Raw genomic sequence first — 22671 nt, 5'->3', positions numbered from 1 at the left:
CACTTTATTTCTTGAAAATACTTTGTAAGATACCAATTTTTCACTACTTTAATATATTATTTAGACTTACCTTAATAGATTCCTTGTAAAATCTAGCTGCAGATGCTAATAAAATCGCTGTAAATGCACTTTTTATGCGCACAACACTCGTGCGTCATAAATAATCCGCCATGACTGTTCAAATACGTGACAAACCGCGAACATAGTTAGCTAACTCTGAGGGTCACCCAATGTAAAATTCCCATAAGGCGTTAGCTAACATGTTAGCTAACGCCGTACACTGTACAAATCGCGAACTTTTGTGGTGAGTTCAGTAGCGTCACAGCAATTTGGTGGCCACCTCTCAGAACTAATAATAGTTTTTATGGTGACCACCAGACTCTGAATAAATTGGGAGGCCGCCACCGTCGCGTCTTTTCGAACCGCAAACTCTTTCGTTGCTGGGTTTTGCGGGTTTTCGAAAGCTGCTGTTTCTTAAAAATCAATTAAAAAACAAGTGGCGAAAAAGTGCTTACACAGTGGCGAAAAAGTGTTTACAAAGTGGCGAAAAGTACTGAAACATGTATTGTTGCAGGAAATGTATTTTTTCAACTAGATGCCCAAAAATTCCCGGAAAGTCTCCTGGTTCATTAGAGAGACAATGCTTCAAAGCACTTGTACAGAAAATTTCTTTTTATTTCGACAAGAATTGTAAGAATTTCAAGGGTACAAAACCTTAAGGTGGCGAAAAGGGCTTACTCTACCCTATCTTCAGACCGTACAAAACACCGTGCTCAACAGAGCCTGCTTCGTTTTGTTTGGGATAAATTCTCTTGTGAATATTAAACATAAAACAATGTACAATATATCAATAATTTTTATTTAGTAATGCAAGATTTGTATTTATAAATTCAAGTTATATTTTATTCCAAGAAAAACTTACTATAACGATGAAATTGTCAATTTATTGAAGTGAAAAATCTAATTGAAAAAAGCAATCATCATTAAATGGAATTGAATAATGAAAAGTAACTGCTGTCCGTGCAGTAAAGTTCTTAACAGAATAGAAATCTTAGTCATCCTGCTCCTCGAAGGCTGGGCTGCTGGGAGAGTAGGTAGGACTAGTTGGTGAGTAACCCTGTGGTGCTGTCGGCGAGTATGCCGGCGATGAGGGCGAATAAGTGGGTGAAGCCGGCGATGATGGTGTAAATGCCGGACTCGTGGGAGAGTACTTGGTGCTGCTGGGCGAATAGGTACTGATATTGGGTGAGTACCTAGGGCTAGTGGGTGAATAATTGGGTGAGCTTGGGCTGTATCTGCTGCTTGGGGAGTGTTGTGGCGAGGATGGTGAGTAACTCGGAGATGTAGGTGAGTACTTGGGAGATGTTGGGGAGTACTGTGGTGATCCAGGTGTGTACTGTGGACTTCCCCCATAGGAAGGGCTCGCCGGAGAGTAGCTGGGCGAAGTTGGGGAGTATGAAGGAGATGTCGGGGAGTACTTGGGCGATGACGGAGAGTAGCTGGGAGAAGTTGGGGAAAAATGTGGTGAAGATGGGGAATAGGAGGGAGTTGTTGGGGTGTAATTTGGCGAAGAAGGTGAGTAACTCGGTGATGTTGGTGAGTAACTCGGAGAAGTGGGCGAATACCCAGGACTCGATGGGGAGTATGAAGGAGAAGTGGGAGAATAGGCCGGACTTGTTGGTGAATAACTCGGACTCGTGGGCGAATAGGGGCTCATCATCGAATATGCCGGACTTCCAGGTGAGTATCCCGTCTGCTGACTGGCAAAATTGCTATTTGTCGGTGAATACATTGGACTAGCCGGTGAAAATCCTGGACTTGTTGGTGAATAATTTGGCGATGCTGGATTGTAATTGGGACTCGTTGGGGAGTACTGAGGACTCGTGGGTGAGTACATAGGACTCGTGGGAGAATAATTGGGACTCGTGGGTGAATAATTTGGTGATGAAGCTGCACTTGGTGATGTAGCTCCGTAGCTGGGACTCGATGGTGAGTAGCAAGGTGAAGAGGCTCCTGGTGACTGAGCAAAATACGGAGACATTGTGATACCTGGTGATGCTGGTGATCCAGGATTTGGTGACCAACTCGGTGACATACCGCTCACATCTGAAGCTCCAGACGGTGAAAAACTTGGTCCACCGGGAGTCATTCCACTCACTTCACAAACAAAAAAAAACAAAAAGGAAAAAAAAAACAAATTTCAGCACATGAAAAATATCTCAAAGCATACTTTGTTTCATCGTCACAATTTTTTTTTTGCACTCTTACCTCCAGCTGGAGACCATTCTCCATACCCCGGAGTCGCTGATTGCTGCCAAGGTGTCATTGGAGGACTCATACTTGGCGTAGCACCAGCTCCAAAGAACATCCCAGTTCCTCCAATCATCGAAGGTCCCATTGTCGTAGGAATCTCCACGCCCAATTTGCATTTATCCGAATCCAGGAGCAAATCAAAACATCCAGTGCCCATCTTCGGCAATTGACCCATTATAATATTCTCTGAGACTCCACGCATGGGATCCACTTCGGCATGAGCTGCTGCGTCCATCAGAACGTCCACGGTCTCCTCGAAGGAACACCTCATAAGGGCTCCTGTGTCCTGACGATTGATTCCATGACGAGTGATGGCCATCAAATGACCCTTTGCCGTCATAACGTCACAAAGCAACGCCAAATGGCGATAGTTGACGTAGAGACCGTAGAACTGAAGCACAGCATTCATTTCTTTCTCCACTGACTTTCGCACAGCTTCAATTCCCAGGACCTAAAGTACAGAAAAAAATAAATGGGTTTGTACAATTTAATTAGGAGTATAGGGGAAAGTACTCTCCTTTCGAACGTTCATAGGGTCATTTGCCTAAAGTGAGACATTTTGGAAAGTTGGACAAAGCAGTGTGGAATGTGAGACACATCCTTAAAAACTTCATAATAAATCAATTAGGGTAAGTGTGCCAAATTCCGGCCAGCTTACAATTCCGGCCACTTCTTTTGTTCCTCGAATTTTCGTGAAATTTTAGTTTTTGCATACTCTAGAGATTATACAATAAAAAATAACAAAAAATGTAGATTCGACAAACGAAATGACGTGAAAAAGATATTGGAAGAATTCCCAAAGGGCAAAGGAACTATGAGAATGAAGGTGGCCGAAATAGGGCACCAAAGCTATGTCTGTATTTTTAATTATTTTAAAATATATTAAGAATGATTTTAGAGTAAATAAAGACGGTAAGCTCTTTACAAGGTTCCAAGCAACACTCTTTCAGAAGAAAGAATAAAGAAAATCAATTTGTATTTAAAATATTACATTTCAAACTTGAGACTTTGACGCTTGCATGCAACTATGCCGAAATTTGGCACACTTACCCTAAATATTTTAATTTTCGTAAAAAAAAATTATTAAACTTAATTTTATGATTATTTCAGAAGTTAAAAATGCAAAAATATGCTGTTTTTTAGTCTTCGTAACCCACATAATCCCTTAACCATTTCAAAACCGAAGCATATACAGCATGATGTAGCACGATTTTTTATCAAAAAAAAAATCTTAAGTCAGGAAAAAATCGGATTTACTGGAAGAAAAATCTTAGATTTGGACCTCGTCATTTTATCAGTTCTGAATAATCAAAAAATCCCATATCTTCCTTTGGGCCCTCAGAGTTTCAAAAAAAATTCAATATTTTAAAAATTTAAGATTTTAAATGGATAATACAAATCAGCAGTAAAAATCCAATTAGGGTAAGTGTGCCAAATTTCGGCATAGTTACATATAAGCACCGAAGTCCTAAGTTTGAAATGCAATATTTTTAATTCATATTGATATTTTTTGTTACCTCCTTTTCGGGAGGGTTTTGTGGAAACTTGAAAATTAGTTTATTATCTTTGTTTTCTTTAAATCAGTTGCTAAAATATTGAAAAATTAATAGTAATATGGACATTGCTTTGGGTAGTATTCCGGCCACTTTGAGTAAAATTCCGGCCACCTTTTTTCTGACCACCTTTTGTGACGCAACGGATAGAAAATTTCAAAACGTCAAACGGAACGAGTTTAATATTTAGTTTAATACGTTTATATGACCCACAAGCCCTGAGATCTTCCGTGTAATTTGTCCTGAAGACCTGAAGAGTAGCATCTCAAATTTACGCGCAGATTCCCGTAGCAATTTGCCCTTCCTGAACTCTTCCAAGGCCTTTTCCACATCATCTTTTTCATAGAAGTGATGGTTTTTTTTCCTCTGGACTTTGTAGAACTCAGAAATTGAAAAAAAAAACACAAAATTTATAAGAAATTTAGGAAAGCAAAAGATGTTGCCGGAATAGGCAACAGTACCTCACCGGAGAGACGCTCACGAGGTACCAACTTTTTTACGCGAAATACAGGATCCAGCTGGGAAATTTTACCCGAAATTTTAAGATTGATTCACTATTAACATAAACAAAAACAATCTTTAATGAAAACTAATCAATTTTCATGAAAAACACCAAAGGAAAACCTTTTGCACTTCACCACAAATCACAAGACTGCTAGAAACACAAGAGATATGTCACATTTTTTGTAAGACTCTTTCCACACTGAGTTTTTACAACGCAATTTAAAATCAAATTATACCTAAAATTTAACGGTCTTTGTGTTAATTAATACTTCCTAAATGAATAAATATTTAACTCTTTCGTCTCTTTTGGGACTGTAGTACCCAAAGAAGCATATGAATGTTCTGTGAAAAACAATGTTTTTAAATTATTCAGAACTGATAAAAATCCGATTCTTGTGGATGATTACAAACTATAAGGATGTCCAAATGTAAGATATTTTTTGTAGGACCTCAATTAATTCTTGAGTTTAGATATTTTTGATTAAAAAATTGTGAAATTGGCTTGCAGCATGCTGCGGTCCGGAAAGAGTTAAAAGCAAAATGAATTCATTGACTATTCGAAGATAACATACATAATTTTAATTAATTTATTTCCATAGCCGAATTTACACTCAAAGTGGCCGAAATTAGAAGCTGGCCGAAATATGGCACACTTCCCCTAATTGATTTAATTAAGAAAGCCTAAATTTTAATTTCAAAATCGAAGGAGTCATTTTTTTTATAGATTGGCAAACAATTAGTATAAAGCATAACCATCGAAAGCAAACGAAAAACACTCTACTGACCTGGAAGATCTCGCAGATGTCGTTGCTGTAGGTTCTTACTGGATCTACATCCCTCTCACTCAGCACTTTCATCATGGATGTACCATCTGTTTCCAGAAGCCACTCTCCAATTGCTTTAAATTCTCCAGTTTCCGTGATAACAATCCTCTTCTTACTGTCCGTCTGAGGCAGATGCATATACACTTTCCCGATTGCCTCAATGCCCTGCAGCGTCATGTCCGACAACATATTGGCCTCAATACACCTCAGGAACATATCATCCTCCATCTTATCCACAGTATCCTCTTCATTGTCCTGGAACTTGTTGTCATCGCTATTCATAATTCGAATTCTGAGAACGAGTTTGTCTGCATTGTCATCATTGAAGATACAATTGAGATCATCCCCAAAGCCAGCATTAATTTTCTCAGCAATCTGTTCCATGGTCAATTTCTTATCCGTCATACGCTTCCGATCCAGTTCAATACGCAGCAACCAGGGTGAGATGCGCGTTGGATCAAAATCAGGCATCTCATAGTACACATTGACAAACTCCTGATCCTCCGCAATGACTGTACGCTGAGGATCAGGATCATAATAGATGGCTGTATTGGCCGTCACCTTCCTCAGAGTCGTATGTTCCAGACGGCACAGAACATTTTTCGCTTTCTCTGCATCCCTGGCAGCTCCACCCGTGAGAAACACCGTCAAAGACGGTGCCTTGGGACGCTTGGAGATATTGATAATCTCCTTAAGACGAGGCACTCCAAGTGTCACATTTTTCGAAGATACTCCAGCAAAGTGGAAAGTATTCAGGGTCATTTGAGTGGCTGGTTCACCCAAAGACTGTGCAGCCAGAGCACCCACCATTTCTCCAGGACTCACCTGAGCCTGCTGAAAACGTGTCTCAATCTCTCCAATCAACCAATCAAAGGCCTCACCAGTCAATCGGAATTCCTCCGCAACGTACTTTGTACACAGTGTCGAACGTACCAAACATTGAAACAGCAATGTAGCATTTTCATTTGCCTGCTTGGATATCTTATCATTTCCCGCCACAATTATGCACTTCTGCAGCAATTCCTTCACACCCTGCATCACCTTCAACGGACTCAAATCCGTTGGTACACGTTTGTTAATGTGGAAAATCTTCTGGACATTCCAAATCATTCGCTGCAAATTGCACGGAAGGACAACCTTACTTTCACCACTTGGGAAAATCTGACGCAACATCTCACGATCCCTACTCAATTGCTCCCATTCGGATTCCAATTCTTGGATTACAAAACCAGATTCAGTCAATTCTTTGATTACATTCTCATTGAAGATCTTCCTCAGGTATCTCTCATTTGACGGATCAAATTTGAAGCGTTTTTCAAAAGCCTTGTTTGACAACTTAACCGTTGGGAGATTCTGAAATTCTACAGTTTCTCCGCAAAGTCCGTCTTCACCGTATCTGCAAATATTAAGAAAAAAAAAGGAAAATTATCTTGAGATAAATAATATCAATCCATATCTAAATTATCTCAAGTATACTAAATTTACTTGAAGCATGTGCTTCACGAGAAATAATATGTAGTAGGGGAAAGTGCCCATGCTTTGCACGGTCCCAAGCTTTATAATGACTAAATGTTTCCTATGCTTCTCAACAAATGTGACTCCGCAACATATTTTAAAAACAAGACACCTTCCCCTATTTTTTTTTAAATATGAGTGCAATGAGTCATATTTATTGAAAAACATAGGAAAAATTTAGTCATTAGGGGAAAGGCTCATAATTTTGTCCAGTTTATTATTTTGGACACTTTGAGGATAACATTGGACACTAAAAATAAATTGATTAAAATTATGGATTTTTATTCCAATATTTGATGAATAATGAATTCTATCTAAATATTTGTTCTTTTTGGAAGATTTTAACACTAAATACGTTAAATTTTGAATATGATTTCAGTTAAAATTGCTTTGTTGAAAATTCAGTGTGAGCGATTGCTTACGGGAAATATGACAGATATCTTTTAATATAGTGAAATTCACTTCATTGAACTTGTGGGTTGTGACTCCTTTGTTTTGTTACTTTGTCAGACGTATTTATCTCTTTCTATCAAAATGAAATAAAAACAAATTTTCTTGTGAAAAATTGAAATTTTCAAGATCTTGCAAATATTCTTATCAGTAACCGAGAGAAAACTTAAATTTAGTCAGTAATAGCTCTCGTACGCCTTTTTTTAATATGGAAAATCTAATGAAATTTTACGGTTCATTGTGTGCGAACCATACCTACATTTCCCTAAGATTTTTTTTTAGGAGAAATCAATTTAGAATTGGATTATTAAGAACAAATAAAAACCCAATAATTAATATTAATCGATCTTTTGGATTTTCGGCGGAAAACCGTTTAACAGAGCAGGAGGCAAAAGCAGCATAAACTTTAAATTTAACATTGTGCATGACAAAATTTTCATGTGTTAACCCTTTAACGATGAGACACTTTTTACGAAATGAAAATCAACAATAAAAATTAAACTGAGAAATATAATCAATGATAAGTCTTACATCTAACCTTGGAAAGTCCAACGAAGTCTGATTTGGTATATTTTGTGCTTCTATGGACGATAGGGACAAAAATAGCCCAAAAATTTAAGTAATTTTTCTGACAATAATAATAATAAATAATATATTTCGCTTTAATGAAAAATATCACGTATGAGTATTTTAGTTTTTATTGCCAAAAGGGTTTTTCTTAAAAAAAAATGCAAGTATAAAAAATAAATAATTAAAATCAATTATGAATTTGAGAATTTAAAAATTCGCCATTTTTGAGCTCAAATATTTACTACTTAATAAATAGCTAGAGACTTGCAAAAAATATTCTAGATTCCTTCAACCTTCTACTTTACAATTATGTACAGACGTAAGAAAAAATAATTTTAGGTAGTCAGAAATTTTTTTTCTTTATGAGACACCGGTGTTCCAATCGTCCTTAAAGGGTTAACAGAGCAGGAGGCAAAAGCAGCATAAACTTTAAATTTAACATTGTGCATGACAAAATTTTCATGTGGTAATTCTTTTATCACGATTTATGTAAATTATTTCAAAATAAAATAAAATTTTCTTGATATTTCTTTGAAAAACAAAAATCATAATAAATTCGCCTTACCTCAACTGAATGAGTTGCCCTACGGAATTCCTCACGGTGCCATCATAATGAACCATCACGGACTCCATAGCTTTGATCAAACGTCGCTGGATATATCCAGTTTCTGCTGTTTTCACAGCTGTATCAATCAATCCCTCACGTCCTCCCATGGCGTGAAAGTAGAATTCCGATGGAGTAAGACCGGCTAGATAGGAATTCTCCACGAATCCTCTAGACTCCGGACCGTAATCATCCTTGATGAAATGCGGCAATGTTCTCTTACGGAAACCAAATGGAATACGCTTTCCTTCTACGTTTTGCTGACCTACACAGGCAATAACCTGGGAAATATTGATATTTGATCCCTTTGATCCTGACACCACCATAGCCTTCAAGTTGTTGTACTCTGTCAAGGATTTCTTAGCTGAACCTCCAGTTTTGTCACGAGCATCATTGAGGATACGATTCACTTGATTCTCAAAAGTCTGCCTCAGAGTATTTCCAGGAGTTGGTTCCAATTCCATATTGTGCGCCTTCTGAATCACCCCTATCACATCCTCTTTGGCCTTCCTGATGGCCCTCTGAATCTCTTGGTAGGTCTGTGGATCGGCAATTGTGTCACCAATACCAATACTATGACCCTCCAGGAGCAACCAATTATTCACCACTGTCTGGATATTTCCGTAAAATCTCCCAGCAATATCATGACCCAATTCCAAGAAACAAATATGCAACAGAGATCCTGCTGATGTTCCCAGAGTTTTCTTGCACAGAATCCCCATAATCAGATCACCATGCTCGACCATGACTTTGGTATCTCCAGGAGAAATCCATTTATATGGACCATCATCCTCCTCATCGGGATGTGTTGAATGGGTTCGGATCATATTGACATTGCCCGGAATAATCAGAGAAAACAGCTGCTTCCCTGACCAAAGTGGCTTGGGCTTCAGAATACATGGCTGTGGCATTTTTCCATCCCAAGTTGGTAGCCACATCAGAAGATTCATCATTTGTTCCTTCTCAATAAATACATCACGCTTTGTCATCTTCCGGACGGCCGTCAAAGTGTCCTGGACAATGCCCATTACGGGCTTATTAGCCTGTGGTGTGATAATTTGACGTGGCGTTATGTGAATGTTCTCCACCTAAAACAAAGGAGATACATTTTACTTTCACAATTTGACGAAATAGAAGAAGCAAAAGTCTAGTTCGATTTCTGGGTATTGTGCAAATGAAACAAAGATTTTAAGCTGATGTTACAAAATCATTTAGTGAATTTCGCAATAAAAGGAAAATTGATAAAATAAATTTCATCATGAAATGCACTTCATCAATGATAAGAAGATAGGGGAAAGTACTCTCCCTTCGAACGTTCATGCCTTCGAATAATGTGAATTTTCTTTAAGTTTTCCTAAGAGACTTAAACATTTCTAGTTGGTTTATCATCAATTGTTGATAATTCCGTGATAATTTAGTGTAAATTTCTTACGAAAAACAAAAAAAAATCACATTATTCGAAGGCATGAACGTTCGAAGAGAGAGCACTTTCCCCTATGTATTTTTTTTAAATTTATTATTAATAAAATTATTACGAATATACGCCAGCGTGCTACTTCTTGGATTTGTTACTGTTTTTTTTATAGTAAAAAGAAACATTTATAAAGTCAGCTGCATTCATAACTAGGGTAATTTGCCTAAAGCGAGACAGTTTGGAAAGGGAGACACAGCAGTGGACACCTCCCTAAAAATTTGATAATAAATCAATTAAATATCTCAATTATCGATAAAAAGATTATTGAACCTATTATTGTGATTATTTGAGAAGCTAAAACTGCAAAAGTCGTTATTAAACACTCAAAGGGTGACTTGCAAGAGGAATTTAAAAAATGAACTGCATGCGTGAAATTCAAAACCTTGACACGGTAGTAGTCATTTTCTTTGTTTTATAAAAAATAATTAAAATCAATTTTCAATATCAAAAAAATTTAAAAATTTAAAGCTTAAAAATTTACTATAGCAAAAAGCTGAAGACTTGCAAAAAATATCCTAGATTCCATCAATCTTGTACTTTGCAATCACGTATAGGGTAAGTGTGCCAAATTTCGGCCAGCTTCTAATTTCGGCCACTTTGAGTGTAAATTCGGCTATGGAAATAAATTAATTAAAATTATGTATGTTATATTTGAATAGTCAATGAATTCATTTTGCTTTTAAATATTCATTCATTTTAGGATGTATTAACAAAATGACCACTAAAATTTAGGTATAATTTAAATTTAAATTGCGTTGTAAAAACTCAGTGTGGAAAGATGCTTACAAAAATATGACAGATCGATTGTTTCTAGCAGTCTTACGATTTGTGGTGAAGTGCAGAAGGTTTTCCTTCGGTGTTTTTCATGAAAATTAATTAGTTTTCATTAAAGATTGTTTCTGTTCATGTTAATGGTGAATCAATCTTTAAATTTCGGGTAAAATTTCCCGGCTGGATTCTGTATTTCGCGTAAAAAAGTATATACTTTGTGAGCGTCTCTCCGGTGAGGTAGTGTTGTCTATTCCGGCAACTTCTTTTGCTTTCCTAAATTTCCTGTTCATTTTATGTTTTTTTTTCAATTTCTGAGTTTTACAATGTCCAGAGAAAAAAACCATCGCTTCTGTGAAAATGATGATGTGGGAAAGGCAATCTGCGCGTAAATTTGAGATGCTACTCTTCAGGTCTTCAGGACAAATTACACGGAAGATCTCAAGGCTTATGAGTCATATAAACATATTAAATTAAATATTAAACTCGTTCCGTTTGACGTTTTGAAATTTTCTATCCGTTCCGTCACAAAAAGTGGTCAGTAAAAAGGTGGCCGGTATTTCATTCAAAGTAGCCGGAATACTACCCAAAGCAATGTCCATATTTTTATTAATTTTTCAATATTTTAGCAAGTGATTTAAAGAAAACAAAGATGATAAACTAATTTTTAAGGTTCCACAAAACCCTCCCGAAAAGGAGGTAACAAAAAATATCAATATGAATTAAAAATATTGCATTTCAAACTTAGGACTTCGGTGCTTATATGTAACTATGCCGAAATTTGGCACACTTACCCTAAACATAAGAAAAAATAACTTTAGGTAGTCAGGAAAAATTATTTTCTTTATGGGACACCGGTGTTCCAATCGTCCTTAAAGGGTTAAATCATTTTTTTCTTAGATTAATTGGGTTTGATCTGGTAACCGAAATTTTTTGTTACAGGCAATAAAAAAAAATAAGGTAAGATTGAGAAACTTACCTCGGCTCTAGTTTCCATTGATTGTGGCACGTGAAGATTCATTTCATCTCCGTCAAAATCAGCGTTGTAAGGAGATGTGCAACTCAAATTCATCCGGAACGTCGACCATGGAAGCACCTTTACCCTATGCCCCATCATACTCATTTTGTGGAGTGTCGGCTGACGATTGAAAATCACTAAATCATCGTCCCTCAAGTGCCTCTCGACTTTGTAGCCACACTGCAGATGGAGATCACTGGGCTTCGGATGGAAACGTAAATCAATCCTCTCGCCATTGTCCCTGACAATGTACTTTGCCCCTGGATACTGTGAGTTGCCCCTGCGGACCAACTCTTGCATCCTGTCGATATTGAAAGGTGTCACAAGTTCCGGAAAGGTGAGATTCTGGGCGATGGAACGTGGAACTCCCACCTGATCGATACGCAAATTGGGATCTGGTGTGATGACAGTTCTAGCTGAGAAATCCACACGTTTCCCCATGAGATTTCCTCTGATTCTGCCCTCTTTCCCCTTCAATCTCGCCTTAATGGCTTTTAGGGGCTTTCCGGACTTTTGCATGGCTCTGGGCATTCCAGGAATTTCATTGTCCACAAAAGTGGCCACATGGAATTGTAGCATTTTGATATTTTCAGCAATAACATGAGCAGCTGCACCTGAAGATTCATTTTTCTTCAGTTCATTGTTTGCCTTTATGACATCAGCAAGTTTATGCGTTAAATCATCCTGATTCTTAGCAGCTCCAAACATCACAACAGCCGGACGAACTGAGAGTGGTGGAACTGGCAAAACAGTGACAATCATCCAATCAGGACGAGCATATTTGGGATCCATGCCCAGAATAAAACATTCCTCATCGGTGATATGCTTTAGAATTTCCCAAACTCTCTCAGCTGACACAGAAATCTTCTTTTCCTGCGAATCTTCATTGACATGCTTCCACTCAGCAATCAATTCCAATCCTGTCTTCTTTATGGCCGGCTGATAGTGTCCACAACCACCATGTCCTGCCTTCTTATTGGCATCTGGCAACTGTATATTCTCCTTCCCCACATCCATATCTTCTCCTCCTTCACAAATTGTCTTACCCCGACACAATTCATACACGTAAGCCAACCTCTTCCTTGGCTGTCCCTTGGATTTCATAACAATCTCCTTGATTTTGGGATTATTTGGACTCACCAGCAATTTTGAGCAGTAAAAACACACGCATCTCAGCGTTTTGATGGTCTTGGTGAAGAATCCAATGTGAAAGACAGGCTTGGCCAGGTCTATATGCCCAAAGTGTCCCGGACACTCTGTCATGTTCCCAGCGCAGGTTTGACAGCGGGAATTTCTATCAATTACACCCTGTCGGGGATCCATCAAACCACCCAACTTTGGGCGTCCACCCTCCATAGTCTCGGGGAACTGTACTCCACCTTCGGTGCATGACATCCGGCGCTGAAAAACACCAAGAAAATCCAGTCATAGTGGGAACAAGAGACGCCATTGGAGCCCCCAAAACTTACAATTTCATCTGGCGCCAGGATGCCAAATTGCACCCGTTTTACCGTCCGCACGGGTGCCTTAGAGTCCCCGGAAGACATTTTCACTCAATTAAATATGTTTTTCGCACTAGAAAATAGTTTAAAATCACTCTTTCCACGAGAAAAAATGCGTAGCAATCTTGCTTGCAAAATGTCCTCTTGAAAAGTGTGAGTGACAGCATACAGCGCCACCACTGGTCATTCTTTGTACCGTATTGTCAGCGATTAATCGCTGACAACTCTTCTGACTGTCCTTCCACGGTTTACACATTTTTATGAAATTTCCACAAATTTCGTAAATTTTGTTAGAAAATACGTCCAAAATCTTCTTCAGACTTCAATATTTTCCCTAAAAAACATCTTTTTATTTGATGACAAAACTCTTTTGGGCTGAAAAACAAGTTTATTCTTCAACAAAAATCCGTTGACTATTTTTGAATTTTATTTTTTCACTAGAGGTCTCTGATTCACAATCTCTACTTGACCGGAAAATCTCCAGAAAATTTGATAAAATTTTTATTTGTTTTTGATATCCAGCTATCACAGTGTTAATTCTCCCACTTGCGGTCTGTATGTGTCATAGTCTTGTGGTTGATAATGCTTTTGTGGCTGTTGCAACGATAGACAAGCAATAAAATGCTGAAAAGTCGCTGCGACAGTCGTCAGAAAGCCATTCAACAAGTGACACGCCGGCTACTTTTCCTAAATATTTTTCCTGTGTGTTTGAATTTGTAGAATATCCATCATCACACCATGTCCGTCCCGGAAAACCTGAAGCAACTCTTTGAGTACATCGAGGCTCATAAAGGACAATATATAGAGACATTGCGTGAAGCTGTGGCTATTAAATCTGTGTCAGCTTGGCCAGATCATCGAGATGAGATTACAAAGATGGTGCATTGGACCAAGAAGGTGAGGAATAAAATGATTCGAAGAAGATCTCCTTGATCTCATTTTGATGGTCTTTTGCAGAAACTCGAGAATCTTGGAGCCACTGTGGAATTGGCTGATGTTGGAAAGCAAACTCTGCCAGATGGCAAAGAAATTCCTCTCCCTGAAGTTATTCTGGCATCTCTTGGGAATGTAAGTTGATTTTTTTTGCTAATTTTCCTAATTGTTTACTGATGGATTCAGGATTAAAATTTCAATTAATAGAATTCCAAGGCAGTAGTTGCTATAACCATTTCAAAGAAGTTAATCTTTCACTTCCGTTTCTTGATTGAATTAACACAATTCGAGGACTGTAAAGGTGCCGTAAAAGTATTTATTTATCTCTTTCATTTTTATTCTCAGAAGTTAACTCGCGATTAAACATTTTATATTACAAAAGTCAATAAATTAAACGCCTCTTTAATTTCCATTTCTCTTTTGAGGTTCTCACCAAAAAAAAATTCACATTTCAGACATTCTCACACTTTCCTTATCTGACTTTTAATTCAAGTGTTTTTCTGATAAATTTGGGAAGCATTCATGGAATTATCTTGAAGAATACTTATTGAAAAGATACATTTTATTCTTGTTAAATTTTATTATAAATGGAAAGAAGAGATCTTACGACCGTATACGACCGTGCGGATGACTCATTAGGAGGGTCATAGGGCATTCTTTGTGCACAATTTAGTAGAGCATAAAGAAAATTTTTAAAATGAATCACAAAATTTAATGCAGCTGGATAAAATAAACAAAAGAAGTGTTAAATATCAATTACGATAAGCATAAATACAAGATATTTTGGAATATGATTCAAAAACCTTCAAATTTTCGCAATCCGATTCAATTTCAGGTTAAGAGCTTAAGCCCAAAATAGATTGACGCTGATCCTTGAGAATAATTAGACCGTGGATTGTAATGGATCGGCCCAAATTATCACACATTGAAAGTTTAAAATCAGGGATATTAGAGGAACTTTGCATAAATTTCCTTAAATTGATCTTTTGAATATGTTAAATATTCTTGAATATCATCTTAAGTCTACCCTTCTGGTAGCCTGGCAGCAAGATTTTAGATATGATTGATCCATTTCATCCTTCGTAGAATCCCTTTTCAAACATGTTTCGAAACACCTTTTCGCCTAATATCCGCTGCAGTCTACTCTACACTCTACATTGCATTGGAAGAAATGTCTTCCAAAATTTATCATTTTGCGGTAAAATCACTTTTTCGATTCTGAATATGGTGCAAAATTACTTTTATAATTTTAACGAAGATCATCACGATCATTGAGTAAAATTGAAGTACAGACTATTGAACTTTACAGACAAATTGGAGAACCACTTTCTAGATTTTCAGTCCTTATGCTACATACAATTAACCTAACCTAATAATTAATCTAACTTTTTCTAACTTCATTGAGCAAAACATAACTTTAGAAAGCCTTAGAAGGATTTTTTAGGGCACCGGTGTTCCAATCATCGTTAGGGTTAAATATCAAAAGTATTTCGAAAACGGCTTTTAAGTTTTAATCCTTTAAGAACGATTGGGTCACCAAAAACAAACTTTTTCCTATGGTCATCTAAAATTGTGCTTTTAGATTAGAAAATCAAAAAAAAAAATTATAACCACCAATTTTCGACACTCTTCGTTCTTAAAGATTTAAGGTTTAAGTGGGTTACGTGAGTCACGAAGACTGAAAAACAGCATAACCTTGTTTAAATATTTTTCATTTCAACACAATAAAAAAAATTAATTCGAGCTCCTAAGCGTATAATGAGATTGTAAAGAATCTAAGATAAAAGTCCAACATTTAATTTAAACTATATTTCCTGAAATTTCCATTAAAAAAATTTTAAAACTTCAACACTCGGCACTTGATTTTAGAATATCTTTTTGGAAAAACTTATTTTACGGTATAGTCACAATTACTCAAGTCATCAGAGTAAATTCATCTGAAGTCAAAAAACAAAATTTTAGAAATAAAATCTTAGAAAATTACTTAAACTCGTACTTCGACGACAGTTAAACTCAAGACTTACGAGTTAAACTCATCGAAAATATTTTGTTTTTTTATGACTTATGTCGAACGCACAATAAATTTTATTTTGTAAACATGTTTTTGACATTTCAATGAGAGTGAGTGAGATCTAGTCTAGTCATCTCGCTCTCTTTCATAGGAAAATTTGAAAACATGTTTACAAACAAAAGTTATTGTGCGCTGGTCATTATGCCCAGCGCACAATAAATTTTATTTTGTAAACATGTTTTTGACATTTCAATGAGAGTGAGTGAGATCTAGTCTAATCATTTCGCTCTCTTTCATAGAAAAATTTGAAAACATGTTTACAAACAAAAGTTATTGTGCGCTGGTCATTATGCCCAGCGCACTATAATTTTTGTTTGTAAATATATTTTCAAAATTCCCCATGAGTGTGAGCGAGATGACTAGATCTAGTTTTCACTCACTCTCATTGAAAAGTCAAAAACATGTTTACAAAACAAAAATTATTGTACTTTGGGCATTAAGATCAGTTTACTCTGAGTTAACATGACTTCCGAAAGTAAGTTTCTTAAAAAAAAAATCTCTGATAATCAAATTCCAACGGCTGAAGTTTAAAAAAGTTTTGAATGAAGATTCAGAAAATATAAATCGTTTAAAATTATGTATTTCTTGCGTTTGATGATCTTTATTTATTTATTTTTTAACTTGAAAAATAAATTATAGAAAATATGAAAAATGTACTGTTTTTTAAGACTTTATGACCCACGTCACCCCTTATGATTTACCCACATGTAATAAAATATTTGGTCACACTGAATATTTTACTCCCAATGTGTTCTCTGACAGGCTAATATAAATACTAAATAAAGGTAAGCATTTCGAACTCCATCCAATTAGAATGGAATAATAAAAAAATATATTTGACCAGAATAATATATTTAATTGCATGGGATAGCGCTTGTATACAACCATGAATTAAAAAAATATATATCATCAATATACAGTAGACTCTCACTCAATCGGCTCTTTCTCAATCGGGCGAAATATTTTGTTGACAAATTTCACGTTTAATTATGAAGCTAATTTGCTCAAATTTGTTTTAGTTCTTCCTATTTTATCATGATTCTTTATAATTGAGCGTTTTTTTGTGGAATTTACAAAGGCTTTGACGCCCAAATCTATCGATAAACCGGATGACATTTCGCCCCAAATGCCCAATTGAGAGAGAGTCTACTGTAATATTATTAGACTAAGGGCAGAATCATATTGACAGTAAAATGCTCACCGTCACCGTCAAAGCCTCATCGTATTTCGTTAATTTACGAATTTTCCTTGCAATTCTTATAGAAATTCTCAATTAGCGTATTACCTTATCGAATACTCGGTAGCATTGGGTGAAAATAATGTAAGAAATTTGAAGAAATAAAACGTAAATGCGATAAACGGTGAGCAAAAAAAAACTAGGATTTTTTTTGCTACAGTTTTTCGTAGTTTTTTTGCTCACCGTTTATATCGCATTTACGTTTTATTTCTTCAACTTTCTTATATTATTTTCACCTAGTGCCACCGAGTATGAGATAAGGTAATACGCTAATTGAGAATTTGCTCAAGAATTGCAATGAAAATGCGTAAATTAACGAAGTACGGTAAGGCTTTGACGGTGACGATGAGCATTTTACTGTCAATGTGATTCTGCCCTAAGTCTTATTATTAATGTCTTCCACGGTATAGCAGGAATAGAATAAATAAAAAAAACCAGTGGTAGTGTTTTCTAAGCGGTCGTGGAACTACTAAATTATTTTCTATCTCAATACTCAGATAAATTTTTAAGCTGTATAAAAGTTTATAAAAGCTGTATAAAAAGTCGACCTTTTAATGCTTTAATCTAATTACTCTTTTTTATTTAAATTAATTTATTAAGGTCTCTGTTTTATCTGTCCCGGATTTCAGTGCTAAATTTATTTTGGACTATAAAATATAAGCCACGCCCATATAAGACTTTTTGAAAACGATTATACAATCGGCATGTTTTATTTTCCAACAAGCCGTTTTTGTTTTATTTTTTACATGCTACTCGAGCGCTTCAAAAATTTCTAATTAGCGCAGTTTTAAAGGAAATTTACCGCTCTACAACTTTGTGAAAGTAATATTCCTCTATTTTGTAAGGAAATACGTTTATCGAGCCGATCGATTTCTAAAAGGTAATTTTGTGACCATTCTCAAAAATGCTGGGGCAAATAGTACCAGACATGGGATATTATCATATTTTGATTCGCTTCATTACGGGCTTCCGTAAATTTGAAAAAATACCTAGAGGACATATTTTCATAGAAAATTTATTCATCTACACCTTTGTAAAACACCGTTTTCTCTGCGAGAAAAGTGAGAAAACGAGAAAAGCGCTTTTCAAGCTATTTTAGAAAAAACACACAAAAGACTGCAAATCGTTTGATCAATGAAAACAACAAGCGGCGAGACATGATAATGACGTTTCTTTTCGCCGTGAGACATCAGAAATTGCTTCGCTTTTTGTTAGTTTTTGCTCTATACCTTTTGTTACTTTTTACCCCAAATGGCCATTTTTAATAAAAGGATTTCTGGAGAAAAGAACTTTTGTGAAATTCTAAAATAGATAGCGGATTGTTTTAAAAAAAAATCCAAATTATTTAGAAAATATTCACCAGTGCATCAATTTTAGAAAATAAGTAGGTAATAATTGTTATCTTCTGCAAGGAAAATATTTCAAAAATAGGACTAAAAATTTTGATATTTTTTATTTTCTAAATTCCTTGTTCGAATTCTAAGAAACTTACTACATTGAAGAAGGTCTATGGAGACTATCTATAGAAAAAAATTTGAGCCGCTATCTTTTTTACCTTGGAAGATATTGAATTTTGAATTTTTCGATTTGTGACTTTTTGCCCCAGTCTCCCCTACCTTGAGCAAAGAGCAAAAAGCAATTGACCGGTCAATTGTTTTTTCCTCTTAATTCAAAGTGTTTAGATTTGGCAAATTTTACTAATAAATCATTTTCTGTTCAAAGAATATTGTGTCAGAGAACAGAAAAAAACATCAAATTGATGCAAAAATTGGTTTGGTGCCACAATTTTTTCAATATATTTTTTCCACGTGTAAGAAAGCAATGAAGGCGTAAAAAAACAATGACCATGTAGAAAAGCCCAGTCTGTTCGCTGTGATTAGGTTCTAGGTTTATAATGCTATTGTTCTATACGGGGGCGTGACCTAATTATCATTTTACTCAGCTGTTCCGATTACTTTAAATACTATCTTTTTGGAAAATATGTTAGTAATTCTCAAAATACTTTTGATAATCTCCCAGTAACTACATGCTTCTATTTTGAAAGTACAGTAGACTCTCTCTCAATTGGGCATTTGGGGCGAAATGTCATCCGGTTTATCGATAGATTTGGGCGTCAAAGCCTTTGTAAATTCCACAAAAAAACGCTCAATTATAAAGAATCACGATAAAATAGGAAGAACTACAGCGAATTTGAGCAAATTAGCTTCATAATTAAACGTGAAAATTGTCAACAAAATTTGTCGCCCGATTGAAAAAGAGCCGATTGAGTAAGAGTCTACTGTAGATCATTGAGATCTTCATAATATTCCCACCTGATAAGGAGTATTTGTTAACAAGCAATAGAAGATCCATGAGATTATCTCAATCACTCTGTACTTGAATTCCATGATTGATGACTTGTCTGATAATGATGCCTTTTATCTCTGCCTCTATCGCTGTGCTAGGATCCAGCAAAGAAGACTGTACTGATTTACGGGCATTTGGATGTGCAACCAGCTCTGAAAGAGGATGGTTGGGACACTGAACCTTTTGTCCTCACCGAGAAAGATGGCAAAATGTTTGGTCGAGGATCCACTGATGACAAGGGTCCTGTAATCTGTTGGATTCATGCCATTGAGGCAATGCAGGCTCTCAAACAGCCCATTCCGGTCAATTTGAAGTTTGTCTTTGAGGGAATGGAAGAGAGTGGAAGTGAGGGATTGGATGAATTGCTATTTGCAAGAGCTGGAACATTCCTCAGTGGAGTGGATTATGTTTGCATTTCGGACAATTATTGGCTTGGCAAGGAGAAACCCTGCATAACTTATGGACTTCGGGGAATTTGCTATTTTGGAATTGAAATTGAATGTGCCAAGAAGGATTTGCACAGTGGAGTCTTTGGTGGAAGTGTCCATGAGGCAATGGCGGATTTGATCTATTTACTAAATACCCTGGTTGATAGTCAGGGACACATTCAAGTGCCCAATTTGTACCGCGAAGTGGCTCCATTGTTGCCTAATGAGAAAGAGATCTATGAGAGTATCAGTTTCGATTTGAATTCCTATCGTGAGGATTTAGGTGCTAAACAACTTTTGCATAGAGATGACAAAGTGAAGACTTTGCAACATCGCTGGCGCTTCCCAAGTCTCTCTATTCATGGCATCGAGGGGGCCTTCTATGAACCTGGTCAGAAGACTGTAATTCCCAGGCGTGTCATTGGGAAATTTTCCATTAGGATTGTGCCCAATCAGTTGCCGGAGCAGATTGAGGAATATGTGAAGGCTCATGTGGAGGCAAAGTGGCGTGAGAGGGGATCGCCCAATTCAATGAAAGTCTACATGGCTCATGGTGGAAAACCCTGGACAGAGGATCCAAATCATCCGCATTACCAGGCTGCCAAAGAAGCTGTTAAGCATGTCTTTGGCGTTTATCCGGATATGACACGTGAGGGAGGATCAATTCCTGTGACACTGAGTCTGCAACAGGCCACTGGAAAGAATGTCATTCTCGTGCCTGTGGGAGCAGCTGATGATGGAGCTCACAGTCAAAATGAAAAATTGGATGTCCTCAATTACATCCAAGGGGTAAGTTTCCGGAGGCAAATTTTTGTTTTCATGAGAAAACCGCAGACTTTTTCTTATCACCCTAAGACCGCATTTTTTTTCAACTTCAATTTGTAGGATTTGTGGGTCAAAATTCTGGCTTAATCATAATCATATTATTTTATATTTCGTTTTATTTTTAACAAATATAAACAAAAAAATATACAATTTATTTTTTTGTTTTTTTTTGCAGACTAAACTCTTGGGAGCATATCTCTACGAGGTGGCACAGCTCAAGTAAATACAAATTAACAGGAAATCAGATTATATGCATCACAATAATAAATCACTTTATTTGAAGTCAATTGAATTATCTTTATACTCCTTTGAGCCCTTTGAAATCTTTAAGCTGTCTACACATTAGACAAATTATTGAAATAAAATAGCATTTCAAAGTGACATTGAAAAGAAACTTCAATATTGAAGCGAATATTGAAACCAATATTTCAATAATTGCCTACACACTGAACAAATTGACTTCAATATTAAAAACACCAGTTTAGTCAGGGATTTACAGATCTTCCGGGATTTTCTTCCGTATTTTGTCAAGAACACCCAAAAATACCCAAGTTGGTCAGAAGATTTCTCCAGCTTCCTCCAGAAATCCCAGATCTTCTGGGATTTTCTTGTATATTATGTCAAAAACCAGTCAGATACTTTTTGTGGTCAGAGGATTCTGGAGCTTCCTCCAGGAAATCCCAGATCTTCTGGGATTTTCTTGTATATTATTGTATTTTGTATTTGTATTTATTATTCATCTTGATTCAGACAATTCCCACCCCCCCCCCCCCCCTTGCGGACATCGCCGTCTTAGTGTTGTTGACCAACCTCCAGAGCAAAACTATGGAAAACTCCTTCACAGGTTATATAAGCCATAGAAATCTACATAATATAAAGATTTTTACAAACATATTAGAATTAATTTAAAGTTATGGGAAATGTCCACTGAATCAAGAGACAAAGGCCAGGCTGCGACAGTCGTTTGGCATAAAGAGTAGAATAAATATTAAATAAAAAAAATGAAAATAATTAAATTAATTTTAGATAAACAAGGAGACCATTTTAAGAACTTATATTTATAAATCTTTAAATAAATAAAATGAAATTATAAAAAAGAGCAAAACTAAACAAAAATGTAAGAGCCACTTAAATCATATGAACCAACAGAAAAAAACACTTCATTATGTCAAAAACACCTCAGATTGGAAACAAAAGCCAAATAGAATTAATAACTTGAACTCTCACAGACTTTCAGAATCATGCTTCGTATCATACCGTAGGAGAGTTTACCATCGCGAGCAAAAGGACTTGATGGCCACAACAACAAGCCTCCGTTCCCTCTGTAGGATTCCGATTCGTATCATAAAATTATACTTATATGAAGTGCTTTGGGCATAATGAACAAGAAAATCCCAAAAGATCTGGGATTTTCTGGAGGAAGCTCCAGGAATCCTCTGACCACAGAAAGTATCTAACTGGTTTTGGACATAATATTCAAAAAAAATCCCAGAAGATCTAGGATTTCTTCGAGGAAGCTCCAGGAATCCTCTGATCACAGAAGGTATCTGAAGTGTTTTGTGCATAATATTCAAGAAAATCCCAGAAGTTCTGAGATTTTCTGGAGGAAGTAGGAGAGATGTGTCTTGACTTGGATTTAGATCTTGGATGTGTTTTCATTCATGAACATGGAAAATCCGGCAGTTCTGTGATGTTCTGAAGGAAGAAGATTTCTGACCATTAAAAAATATTGAAGG

The 22671-nt window shown here is 36.3% G+C and overlaps 2 protein-coding genes across 3 annotated transcripts; one reads left to right on the top strand and one right to left on the bottom strand.

The window, feature by feature from the left end:
• Positions 1–838: 838 nt before the first annotated feature.
• Positions 839–13262, bottom strand: LOC129801859 (DNA-directed RNA polymerase II subunit RPB1). The gene is made up of 6 exons (XM_055847225.1): positions 13063–13262; positions 11555–12994; positions 8295–9421; positions 5156–6590; positions 2269–2764; positions 839–2157 (listed from the first exon to the last, which is right to left on the bottom strand). Exons 1-6 carry the CDS (start codon positions 13138–13140, stop codon positions 1052–1054), a joined length of 5682 nt encoding a protein of 1893 aa, XP_055703200.1. The 5' UTR covers positions 13141–13262; the 3' UTR covers positions 839–1051.
• A 272-nt stretch (positions 13263–13534) lies between these two features.
• LOC129801840 (cytosolic non-specific dipeptidase) lies at positions 13535–21222 on the top strand. Of its 2 annotated transcripts, none has more exons than XM_055847206.1 (5): positions 13535–13646; positions 13816–13992; positions 14053–14163; positions 19781–20899; positions 21111–21222. In XM_055847206.1, exons 2-5 carry the CDS (start codon positions 13834–13836, stop codon positions 21156–21158), a joined length of 1437 nt encoding a protein of 478 aa, XP_055703181.1. In that variant the 5' UTR covers positions 13535–13646; positions 13816–13833; the 3' UTR covers positions 21159–21222. The 2 variants fall into 2 exon arrangements, with proteins under 2 accessions (XP_055703181.1, XP_055703180.1); XM_055847205.1 differs by having other exon boundaries at positions 13535–13650.
• Positions 21223–22671: the final 1449 nt, after the last annotated feature.

The sequence above is a fragment of the Phlebotomus papatasi genome, chromosome 2, assembly GCF_024763615.1.
Source record: "Phlebotomus papatasi isolate M1 chromosome 2, Ppap_2.1, whole genome shotgun sequence".
Lineage (NCBI taxonomy): Eukaryota > Metazoa > Arthropoda > Insecta > Diptera > Psychodidae > Phlebotomus > Phlebotomus papatasi.
The sequence above is the reverse complement of the archived record's forward strand: the minus strand, read 5'-3'. Positions and strand labels throughout refer to the sequence as shown.

Excerpts from the sequence above, each read along its gene's own strand:
- LOC129801840 (XM_055847206.1), top strand. The coding sequence starts at position 13,834 with ATGTCCGTCCCGGAAAACCTGAAGCAACTCTTTGAGTACATCGAGGCT. Across the intron at positions 13,993-14,052 it reads TGGTGCATTGGACCAAGAAG|AAACTCGAGAATCTTGGAGC; the intron begins GTGAGGAATAAA and ends GGTCTTTTGCAG. Across the intron at positions 20,900-21,110 it reads TCCTCAATTACATCCAAGGG|ACTAAACTCTTGGGAGCATA; the intron begins GTAAGTTTCCGG and ends TTTTTTTTGCAG.
- LOC129801859 (XM_055847225.1), bottom strand. The coding sequence starts at position 13,140 with ATGTCTTCCGGGGACTCTAAGGCACCCGTGCGGACGGTAAAACGGGTG. Across the intron at positions 9,422-11,554 it reads CAATGGAAACTAGAGCCGAG|GTGGAGAACATTCACATAAC; the intron begins GTAAGTTTCTCA and ends CCTTTGTTTTAG. Across the intron at positions 2,158-2,268 it reads AGAATGGTCTCCAGCTGGAG|TGAGTGGAATGACTCCCGGT; the intron begins GTAAGAGTGCAA and ends TTGTTTGTGAAG.